Raw genomic sequence first — 12054 nt, forward strand, 5'->3', positions numbered from 1 at the left:
GTTTTCCTTCATTTGTGCGTGGTTTTTTAAAAGAAAAAAAATTAGAAATTTGAAGCTATGAATGGAAGAATGTCCAATGCTGCCTTAAACTGAGGCAGGCCGTTGACTCATCTGCTCTTAGAATCTGATCAGCAGCAGCTCTGTGGGGGGTTGCCAGCAAATGGTCTTTTTCGCGAGCGATCGTGATGGACACATGTCAAATATAGCAAGCGGCCACCGCAAATGGAGCAAGCATTGCAGGGTCCCTTCCAACTCCCATTCTAAATTCATCAGCAGATCATTGCAAGCCACACACAAAAACAGAAGCATCTCATTGGCCCCAGGATGCATACCAGAAGATATAACTTGATCTTTTTGTTATCCACAAAAACGATGAGAGATCTTGCGTCCGAGGCGCTGCTAGATCAGGGATGGGGAGACTGAGGAAGACCTCTCTGCCAATATGAGCCATTTGACAGTGGAACAGACTCCCACAAGAGATGGCGGACTCTCCTTCCTTCACTGAAGGTCTTTAAGCAAAGATTGGATAGCCATCTATCATGTGTTTATAGCTGAGATTCTGCATTGCAGGACTAGAGGCCGACTCCACAAGTCTATGATTCTGTGTTGCTGGACTCCCAAGGCCCCCAGCCAGTAGCCTGGCCACAGGTTACATGAGAAGAGCCTGCTGTTCAGGCCAAGGGCCCACCCAGTCCAGTTCTCCCCGGGGCCAACCAGATGCCCGTCACAGGGAACCTGCAAGCAGAATCTGGGCACAAGAGCACAATCTCCTCCTACAGTTCCCAACAACTGGTATTCAGAAGCATCACTGCCTCCAACTTTGGAGGCAGAGCCGAGCCGCTGATAGCATTTGAAGCATCTTTTAAAGCCAGCACCACTCTTGTGGGAGGGAGTTCCACAGCTCAACAATGCGCTGCGTGAAGAAACAATTCCTTCCATCTGTCCTGAATCTTCCAACCTCTGAAGATGCCCACGAGTTCTCGTGTTAAGAGGAGAGAAAAACTTCTCTCTGTCCAATTTCTCCGTGCCACGCATAATTCTATAGAAGTCTATCCTAGACTGGTGACTGGGAACGGCCACCGAAACCACATAAAACCGGTCTTGAAAGACCTACATTGGCTCCCAGTACATTTCTAAGCACAATTCAAGGTGTTGGTGCTGACCTTGAAAGCACTAAACGGCCTCGGCCCAGTATACCTGAAGGAGCATCTCCACCCCCATCGTTCTGCCCGGACATTGAGGTCCAGCTCCGAGGGCCTTCTGGTGGTTCCCTCATTGTGAGAAGCAAAGCTACAGGGAACCAGGCAGAGGGCCTTCTCGGTAGTGGCATCAGATGTCAAAGATAACAACAACTACCAGACTTTTAGAAGACATCTGAAGGCAGCCCTGTTTAGGGAAGCTTTTAATGTTTGATGCATTACTGTATTTCAATATTTGGTTGGAAGCCACCCAGAGTGGCTGGGGAAGCCCAGCCAGATGGGCGGGGTATAAATAAATAATAATAATAATTATTATATATTATCCTGTCACTTCTGACTTGCCTTTTCTCCGAACCGAAAAGCCCCAAAGGCTGCCATTTTTTCCTAGTAGAGGAGTCATTTTGATCCCCTTGATCATTTTGCTGGAATGATGGGTTTTGTACACCCACTGGGCCTGCAAGACCGCTGTGGTTCCTCACCCCTGAACTGAACTCTTTCCCCGATGCTGCTCAGTCACAACCGAGCGCATGCCATTTTTTAATCATGCGGCCCCCGCGTCTGTGCAAGCCGCATGCAGGGGCCACACGGGAGAAGGGCACGGAATAGCAAGAAAGGAGAGTCCTACCTCCCCTGAACTGCGCCGGCTTTGAATATGGGTTTCATCACTTCCTACCGAGGTTCCACATTCTCTGTGTGGCCACTGCAGCCAGCAAGGTCTTAATCCCTAGCCCAACCCGGCTGTTCTGGGAAGAACCAGAAGAAAATGAGAAATAGATTGGGTAAGGGGGCAACCCCTGCTTTTGTCAGACTTAACAGGCGTTCGGCTCGTGGGCCGAGTTCTTGTAGGGAAGGAACACACCCATACAGAGGAGTGCCAGGCCTTGGGGAACCTGTACAGAGGCTGCAGCTGTTGTTGGACTTCAACTCCCAGCAGGCTGCAGGGCCACCGGCCAGTGGAATTATGGGAGTTGGAGTCCAGCAATGTCTGGAGAGCCAAAAGGTTCCCTCTGGGCAATGATGTCAGAGAAGAGAATCTGGTTTAAGGCAGCAATGGGGGCCGGAAGAGCAGAACTTAGAAAATCAGATGGGGCCTCCCAGTGCCTATCTATTTTCATTTTTTATTTCTGTGCGTCTATAACCTGCTCTTCACTGAATATTTCCAGTCCCAAGGCAGTGAGCAATGAGATGAAGTAATGATAATAGAAATGTACAGAAGTAAATGACAACGGTGTAACAAAAAATGACAGAATCTGTAAAGATAATGAAGAAATGAACCACACCATCCTAAAGCAAGCACAGATAAAGTGTAGAGAGGACAATAATTAACATTCCCCAATTTAACCAAATTCCTAGGTAAAGAGAACAGAGCAATCAACCGCCCCAAAGAGCCACACGGGTCTTAGAAACCGTTCCCACTCCATCTCTTTCTGGGGGCAGCTCACTCACTCCTTCTCTGCCCCCCGCACAATTATTCAGATAATTTATATATTCAATTTCACTTACATATTTAAACCACTGAACTACAGTTGCCTCTGAGCGGTTTACAAAGACGTGTGTGTGAGCACTCATTCTGTCTTAAGCAAAGTATGCCACCTTTTGCACAAGTTGCCGGGCGATTTACAAGAGGAGTAAAATAAGAGCGAAAACCCCCCATAAAGGAACAGCCCTTAAAACAGTGCACCAACCACAGCTGGCCTTCAGCCAACTCCCGCCCCGCCTGCCTTCTTACAACCAATCAGAACTACTAGCTCTAGCTCCGCCTACCGTTTTGCTCTGGCTCCTCCTACCGTCTGGTCTCCCTGCTTTCCACGCTACTGTTCTGATGTTCCTTCTAAAGTTCAGCCGAAATCGACCCTCCTTTAACCCAAGCTCATTAGTTCTGCCTTCCAGGGCAGCCAGGAACTGGGCCTTCGCCCTTTTCCGTGACCCAACAGCCCTTCCGACACCCCACCTCCTTTCAGCAGAGTCCCAGCAAGGACGGACACCTTAGCTCCCAGTTAAGCTCCGCTGGGAAGGCCGACAGGAGCGAGCCAGCAGTAAACCACACGAAAAATCCACTATCTGCACAGGAGCGTCAGGCCTAAGGAGTACAGCGACTCATCTCTGCCAGGCCTTGCCCCATGAAGCTGTTGCGGAGACTGAAAATCCCTGCCTTCTCACAGCTGCATAAGTCCCTTCCTCTCCAGGGTTTTCCCTATGCAATCTGAGAGTACGCCTGCATTAACGCTAATTTCTTCTCTGCCCTTTTCTTGCCTCTCCTGGTTCTGGGAGACAAGGGGGGAAAGAAGAAGAAGAGTTTGGATTTGATATCCCGCTTTATCACTACCCGAAGGAGTCTCAAAGTGGCTAACATTCTCCTTTCCCTTTTTCCCCCACAACAAACACTCTGTGAGGTGAGTGGGGCTGAGAGACTTCAGAGAAGCGTGACTGGCCCAAGGTCACCCAGCAGCTGCATGTGGAGGAGCGGGGAAGCGAACCCGGTTCACCAGATTACGAGACTACCGCTCTTAACCACTGCACCACACTGGCTGCTGTAGAGCAGCTTCTTGCTGCAGGAAGGGGAGACCCCTGTGCCCCTCCAAACTCATCTCGGCCTCTCGGCCTCCCTCCTCTCCTGCTCCAGCTTCTGACTCTGATTCTAGACTGCTCTCTGTCACAGCCTCTTCCTTCTCACTAAGCCCTGGTTGCTCTTCAGCTTCCGACTTCTCTTCCTGGTCTTCTCCCTCATCGTCCCCCCACTCTCGGGCTCTGAGTCTCTGCTGGTGCCTCCAACCATTCCTCTGCTGTCTCCCAGCTCCATCTGGTACGTAGGCTGAGACCCTACCTGCCCGCAGACTGTCTCGCCACAGTGGTGCATGCTCTGGTTATCTCCCACTTGGACTACTGCAACGCGCTCTACATGCGGCCAACTTTGGAGGTGACCCGGAAACTACAACTAATCCAGAATGCGGCAGCTAGACTGGTGACTGGGAGCGGCCACCAAGACCACATAACACCAGTCCTGAGAGACCTGCATTGGCTCCCAATACGTTTCCAAGCACAATTCAAAGTGTTGGTGCTGACCTTTAAAGGCCTAAATGGTCTCGGCCCAGTATACCTGAAGGAGCGTCTCCACTCCCATCGTTCAACCTGGACACTGAGGTCCAGTGCTGAGGGCCTTCTGGCGGTTCCCTCCCTGCGAGATGTGAGGTTACAGGGAACCAGGCAGAGGGCCTTCTCGGTGGTGGCGCCTGCCCTGTGGAACGCCCTCCCACCAGATGCCAAGGAAATAAACAACTACCTGACTTTTAGAAGACATCTGAAAGTAACCCTGTACAGTGGTACCTCGGGTTAAGAACTTAATTCATTCCGGAAGTCTGTTATTAACCTGAAACTGTTCTTAACCTGAGGTATCACTTTGGCTAATGGGGCCTGCTGCCGCCGCCGTGCGATTTCTGTTCTCACCCTGAAGCAAAGTTCTTAACCCGAGGTACTATTTCTGGGTTAGCGGAGTCTATAACCTGAAGCGTCTGTAACCCAAGGTACCACTGTACAGGGAAGTTTTTAATGTTTGATGTTTTATCGTGATTTTAATATTCTGTTGGGAGCTGCCCAGAGTGGCTGGGGAAACCCAGCCAGATGGGTGGGGTATAAATGATAAATTATTATTATTATTATTAGTCCAGCCAGTATATGCCAACAGCTCACCTTGACTACGACGGCCACCAGGATGCCCAAGACTGCCAGGAGGGCAAGCCCAATCTTGCGTTTGTTGAACTTCTGCAGGACAAAGAACTTGGCCCAATCTACCTTCTTGCGGCTGCTGGGCGGGTAGCGGAGGTTGTTGACAGCTTCCATCTTGAGGGCCCGGACAAGGCAGGCCCGTTTGTGGGAGAAGGTCTCAAAGGTGAACCGGCCGTGGTAGGCCCCCATCCCGCTGTTACCTAGAAGGGGGGGGCGGGGACACAATGGCAAGCAAGGTCTAAGCATGGGGGAAAGAGTTTGGTCCACTTCCTTTGACCTTGCAGGAGCAAATCAAAAACCCATCAAGTAGGAGAGGGAAGCTGGGTAAATCGATCTGCCAAACCCCCCCCCCCACAATTCACTAGCCCTCAAAGCAATTAGCCTACAGATCTGTCAAAATTAGTAACTAGTCCTCAACCAATAATGTACTGTATAGCGAAGCCGAAAAAAGCCACAAGTCCTCAAGCTGCCAAAAAAAAAAAGAAAAAAAGAAAACCACAAACCATCCAACAATATATAGCTCTGCAAGAAAAGACTCCAACTAAGTCAGACTGAGAGTTAAAGTATATTCCTTCATTTCAATGAGCCTACTCTGAGTAAGACATAGCCAGATACAACCCATTATTACGTAGTAATAATGAGGGTTATGATAATTGTTACTAAATAAAACTGGTATAAATAGTGTTATGATAAATTAGCAAAAATAAAAACAATATTTGGTTATATTAAGCTAAGTATATAATAAATGATAAACAAACATAATTCATATAGCACTGCATGTTCAAAGTGTGTTAATGTGTTCATTTGTTTTTTCATTGAAATGGATTTCAGAGCAATGTGGGTACAATGCTGTAAAATCCTGATGTTGGCCAATGGGACAAAGGACCACGGATAAAAATCACAAAGGATACCGAGGGAGATCACGTAAATCTAAAACCCTGGGCAAACCAGGATCAAGCGAGTGCCAGGCTTTAGGGACGGCCTAGGACCCACGTACCTACAGGACCGCCTCTCCTGGTATGCCCCGCGAAGGACCTTAAGGTCCACAAATAACAACACTTTGGAGGTTCCAACCTCAAGGAGGTTAGGTTGGTCTCAACCAGGGCCTTTTCAGCACTGGCCCCGACTTGGTGGAACGCTCTGTCACAAGAGACTAGGGCCCTGCGGGACTTGACATCTTTCAGCAGGGCCTGCAAGACGGAGCTGTTCCGCCTGGCCTTTGGTTTGGACTCAGTCTGACCCTTATGTTTCCCTCCCCTTATCGCTTTGATTTATCAGCTACTTTAAAATGAGGCTGCATTTTAAATTGCATTTTAACCTGTATTTTAAATTGGGTTTTTTCTCCCCGCACCCTCTTTCCCCCCTATTATGTTTTCACTGTGATTTTATTGGTGTTAGCTGCCCTGAGCCCGGCTCTGGCCGGGGAGGGTGGGGTATAAATAAAATTAATTATTAATTATTATTATTATTACAGTGGTGCCCCGCAAGACGAACGCCTCGCAGGACGGAAAACCCGCTAGACGAAAGGGTTTTCCGTTTTGGAGGCGCTTCGCAAAACGAATTTCCCTATGGGCTTGCTTTGCAAGACGAAATGTCTTGCGAGTTCCTGTGGGGTTTTTCCCCTTTCCCCCCCCTTTTCCTAAGCCGCTAAGCCGCTTATCAGCTGATCCGCTAAAAGCCGCTAAACCACTAATAGCGCTAATCCGCTAAGCTGTCAATGGGCTTGCTTCGCAAGACAAAAAAAACGCTATACGAAGAGCCTCACGGAACGGATTAATTTCGTCTTGCGAGGCACCACTGTATTATTATTATTATTATTATTATTATTATTATTATTATTATTATTATAGTTCACAACAGCCATGTAAAATAGGCTGCCATAAGTAACCTCAGAACAGGGAGGGAGTTCTGAGGCAGAACAGCTTGCGCCACGGCCTGAGGCAAAACTCCTCCTGATTAGCAAAGTCTGCCAAGGAAGCCCCCATCCAATCCCATGTCCTCCCCTGGCATCTTGGCACCCCCCCCATGTCCCTGAGGGGCGACTGACTCACCAACGCCTCCAAACGGGAAGCAAGGGAGAGTGAAGTGCATCAGAACATCGTTGGCTGTCACCCCTCCGCTGGAAGTCTCTGCAATCATCCTTTTGATTATCTGGGAGGGAGAGGGAAAAGAAGGGGGGCGAATAAGAGAGGGAAATGAGACCGCAAGCTTATAACTAGCTCAAGCAACAGATCCATCAACTCGCTCTCGGGCTGATTAACTGGCGGGACGGAATAAATAACACCTCAGTATTTGGGGGAGGCAGGTTTGGTTCCGCTGTCTTACCGGAATGGGTCGATGAACGAGAACCTGAAATGGAATTGGGACCAAGTTCCTGGTGGGCAGAGGCCTAGGTAAAGGTAAAGGGACCCCTGACCATTAGGTCCAGTTGTGGCCGACTCTGGGGCTGCGGTGCTCATCTCGCTTTATTGGCCGAGGGAGCCGGCGTACAGCTTCTGGGTCATGTGGCCAGCATGACTAAGCCGCTTCTGGCGAACCAGAGCAGCGCATGGAAATGCCGTTTACCTTCCCGCTGGAGTGGTACCTATTTATCTACTTGCACCTTGACGTGCTTTCAAACTGTTAGGTTGGCAGGAGCAAGGACTGAGCAACGGGAGCTCACCCTGTCACGGGGATTCGAACTGCTGACCTTCTGATTGGCAAGTCCTAGGCTCTGTGGTTTAACCCACAGCGCCACCTGGTCACACAGCTCAAAACCGGGATGCCCTGATCAATGGATCACTGCACTCTGCAGGAGACAGCCGTTCACAGCCTAGGACCCTCGTACCTACAGGACCGCCTTTCCTGGTATGCCCCACGGAGGACCTTACGGTCTTCAAACAAAAACAACTTGGAGGGCCCGGGCCACAGGGAGGTTAGGCTGGCCTCAAGCAGAGCCAGGGCTTTATCGACTGTGGCCCCGATCTGGTGGAACACTCCGTCACAAGAGACTAGGGCCCTGCGGGACTTGACATCTTTCTACAGGGCCTGCAAGACAGAGCTGTTCCACCAGGCCTTTGGCCAAGGCACAGTCTGACCCTCTCCTTTGGTAATCCTCATAGAACTCTAGCCCATTGATTGCCATTAATCTGATTTGAACTGATTTTATAATGAATTGATTTTAGAATGTTGTATTATTTTACTGTTGTTAGCCGCTCTGAGCCCGGCTTCAGCTGGGGAGGGCGGGATATACATTATTTTATTATTATTATTATTATTATTATTATTATTATTATTATTATTATTACCTTATCAGAAAGTCCATTCCATACAAGGTTAGAATTCGGCCTATAGCGTGACAGCTCCCGCCTTCTGGAACTCCCGTTAAGAATCAGAAAGCAGCCTTTTCTATCACCTTATTGGCCCCCGTTGAAGACTTTTCATCTTCCAACAGAATCTTCTAATTGACATCTTTATATGGCACCTGCACTAGATTTGAAGTGTGTGTGTGTGTACATACAGTTGCTCGAACTGTTTTTATATATGTAATTTGTTTTGTTTTGTTTTTACTGTTCTTATAAATGCCTCTACTGCACTGCGATAATCGCGTCCAGAGGCGTCCTAGGAAGCAATTCATGAACAAAATAAAGTGTAAGAAATTGTGGATTTGACGCTGTCTGTGAATTGCTTCCCATAAACCTTATGGACGCGCCAAAACCCAGAAGTACCGGAACTAGTTACTCCCGGGTTTCAGCGCTCATGCAGAAGCACTAAATCACACTTTGCACATGCACAGAAGCGCCGAATTGTGACCTGCGCATGCGCAAACACAGAGCTGCGGGTTGCAAAAGCTGCAGGTTGCGAACGTGCACAGATCACGTTTGCAACCCGAGCGCCCACTGTACACAAACAATTCCATATGTGAAAAGTTTCAAGTCCAATGCAGAGACAGACTGAAATAAAGGAGGAATAGTAATAGTCTTTTTTCTTTTTCCTTTCTCCTCCTGTGATGAGGCTGCGTTTCAATATTTTAATGTTTATTTTAATCTTGTTTTTAAGTTGTATTCATTCAACTTGTTTTTATTATTGCTTGTTAGCTGTCCTGAGCCTAGCCTTGGTTGGGGAGGGCGGGGTATAAATAAAAATTATTAATAATAATAATAATAATAATAATAACCGTGGCTTTAAAAAGGACAAATTCATGCTCTCAGTGGATACCAGGAAGAACGACTACTTTCTCCACTGTGGGGGTAATCTGTCTCTAAGTACTAGGACTGGAACCCAAATGGTTTGCAACCAGGACTGAGGCCGGAACGAATCGCCGCCGCCCGGAAGTGGTTTGTGTCCCGAAAGGCTTGACCCGACGAGCTCCGTCACCCGAGTGCGAAACCCGGACCTCTGAACTCTTACCTTCTTGTTGTCGGCGAAGACGTAAAGGGCCAGGGGCTTCTCCCGCTGGTTGATGAACTGGATGGCGTCGTCCAGGCCCTTGACGGTGACGATGGGCAGGATGGGGCCGAAGATCTCCTCCTGCATGACCTTGGATTCCCGGCTGACGTCCGTGAGAATGGTTGGTGCTGAGAGAAAACAGGTGAGTCCAGGGTGCAACCTGGTCCTTTTTAAACAGGAGATGTTGGGGATCGAACCTGGGTGCAAAGCGGGTGCTCTGCCCACTTAGCAGTAAAGCGGTACCTCAGGTTAAGTACTTAATTTGTTCTGGAGGGCTGTTCTTAACCTGAAACTGTTCTTAACCTGAAGCACCACTTTAGCTAATGGGGCCTCCTGCTGCCGCTGCGCCGCCGGAGCCTGATTTCTGTTCTCATCCTGAAGCAAAGTTCTTAACCTGAAGCACTATTTCTGGGTTAGCGGAGTCTGTAACCTGAAGCGGATGTAACCCGAGGTACCACTGTACTAGAAACCACCCAGCGAATGGGTGGTATATAAACCTCTTTAATTAATTAATGGTGCATTAAGGTAAAGGTAAAGGGACCCCTGACCATTAGATCCAGTCGTGGACGACTCTGGGGTTGCAGCGCTCATCTCGCTTTACTGGCTAAGGGAGCCGGCGTACAGCTTCCGGGTCATGTGGCCAGAAGGACTAAGCCGCTTCTGGCGAACCAGAACAGCGCACGGAAACGGCATTTACCTTCCCGCCGGAGCGGTACCTATTTATCTACTTGCACTTTGACGTGCTTTCGAACTGCTAGGTTGGCAGGAGCAGGGACCGAGCAACAGGAGCTCACCTTGTCGCGGGGATTCGAACCGCCGACCTTCTGATCGGCAAGTCCTAGGCTCTGTGGTTTAACCCACAGCGCCACCCGCATCCTAATGGTGCATTAACAGGATACAAAAAAACCTAACATTTCCAAAATTGAACCAGAACGTCTCCAGCTGAAAAGATTCTCATGCCAATCCTTTGCATGCTTCCCTGGGAGTAAACCCTGCATGGAATCCATTTGCGCTCACTTTGCAGCTGTTATTTTTTTAAAAAAAATATTAATAATAATTCTGTATTTAATTACAGTTCAATTTTTTTTAAAGCCCAAGCAGTTTACAAAAAAAAGGCATTCAAATTATTAATAAGCTGAAACAGGTATTAAAAAGAACACGGTTCTAAAGTTAATTAAAAGGGGATTCAGAGACAAGTCAACTTGTACAGGTCAGCAGGCACCAGAAGGGAGTTTGCTTCTGAGTAGAGCTGCAAAGGATTGGGCTCCAAATCCCACGCTAGCTTCCATATAAACTTCTCAAGCTGCTAGCCCTCAGTTCTAAAAACTCTCCACCTCTCCTCACAACCAGCCTCCCCTGCAATTCACCTGTGATTTGGGGGAAGAGCTTAAAGGTGATGATGATGATGATGATGATGATGATAATAATAATAATAGGATCACCCCAACATTTCCACCTGGCAATATTCAGCCTGAGGACCCTACATGGCAAGGGCATTGTACCCAAGTGGTTGAGTGAGCCTGATGCCACAGAAATCTTATAAGGGAGCCTCTTCAGTATCAACTCCGGCCAGGTGGGGGCGCCACCTTGCTGCCTATTTGTTGCTCAGGTTTTCCCCACTTCTGATGCAGAGGTTCTGAACAGCACACCTGCTTTGCTTTTAGATTTCACAGAATCATAGAATTGCAGAGTTGGGGGGGACCACGAGAGTCATCTAGCTCAACCCCTTGCAAGGCAGGAATCTCGGTCTGACCCTTATGCTTCCCTCCCCTTATGGTCTTGATTTATCAGCTACTTTTTAAAAATTGCATTTTAACCTGTATTTTAAAGTGGGTTTTTTTTTCCTTTCTCCCCCCCCCCTTTCTCCCCTATTTTGTTTTTACTGTGATTTTATTGGTGTTAGCCGCCCTGAGCCCAGCTCTGGCCGGGGAGGGCAGGGTATAAATAAAATTTATTATTAAGATTTATTATTATTTTGCCCAACACGGGGCTCGAACCCACAGCCCTGAGATTAAGAGCCTCATGCTCTGATGACTCAGACAACGCCCATGTCTTAAAAAAAGGGGAGGGGGGCTTCCAGTGTGAGAAATGAAATTTGGAAAAAAAGCTGTTTGCAATTGTTGCACATCTTTGTATTAAAAATTAGGTTGTTAAAAAAATAATCTGCTTCCTGGGGGCACTTTTAAAGTTGGCTAAAAGGATGATCCTTTAAATACAAGACGTTGCCTTATATACATGGTCAGACTGCTGCTCTATCTTGTTCAGTATTGCCTATAATGATAATAATTATAATTATAATTTATTATTTATACCCCACCCATCTGGCTGGGCTTCCCCAGCCACTCTGGGTGGCTTCCAACAGAATATTAAAATACAATAACCTATTAAACATTAAAAGCTTCCCTAAAGAGGGCTGCCTTCAGATGTCTTCTAAAAGTCTGGTAGTTGTTCTTCTCTTTGACATCTGGTAGGATGCCTACACTGACTGGCAGCAGCTCTCCAGAGTTTCAGACATTGGGGTGGAGGTGGGGCATCCCAGCCCCAGCTGCATGCAAAAGCTGACGCTCTTACCACTCGGCCACAGCTCTTGAAAACAAAGCAAGATTCTAGTCCTCATGGTCTGATTTAAAGAGGAATGTAGGAAGCTGCCTTTTGCGGAGTCAGAGCAGGGCATTGAACCCGCAGCCTTCTGCAGGCAGAAGCA

General features: G+C 48.0%; 1 protein-coding gene across 2 annotated transcripts in view; it reads right to left on the minus strand.

Moving 5' to 3' along the window:
- Positions 1 to 12054, minus strand: part of ALDH3A2 (aldehyde dehydrogenase 3 family member A2) — a 36938-nt gene that overhangs the window by 1844 nt on the left and 23040 nt on the right. Inside the window, exons 8-11 of one of the 2 annotated variants that reach the window (XM_081844200.1) lie at positions 9312 to 9478; positions 6974 to 7073; positions 4887 to 5122; positions 1825 to 1942 (exon numbers count right to left, since the gene is read on the minus strand). In XM_081844200.1, coding sequence (XP_081700326.1) covers positions 1862 to 1942; positions 4887 to 5122; positions 6974 to 7073; positions 9312 to 9478 — 584 coding nt within the window. In that variant the 3' untranslated portion in view covers positions 1825 to 1861. The remainder of the gene's footprint in view (positions 1 to 1824; positions 1943 to 4886; positions 5123 to 6973; positions 7074 to 9311; positions 9479 to 12054) is intronic. The other variant, XM_081844201.1, reaches the window with a different exon arrangement.

Source organism: Podarcis erhardii (genome assembly GCF_964252035.2).
Source record: "Podarcis erhardii genome assembly, chromosome: 16".
NCBI classification, from domain to species: Eukaryota; Metazoa; Chordata; class Lepidosauria; order Squamata; family Lacertidae; genus Podarcis; species Podarcis erhardii.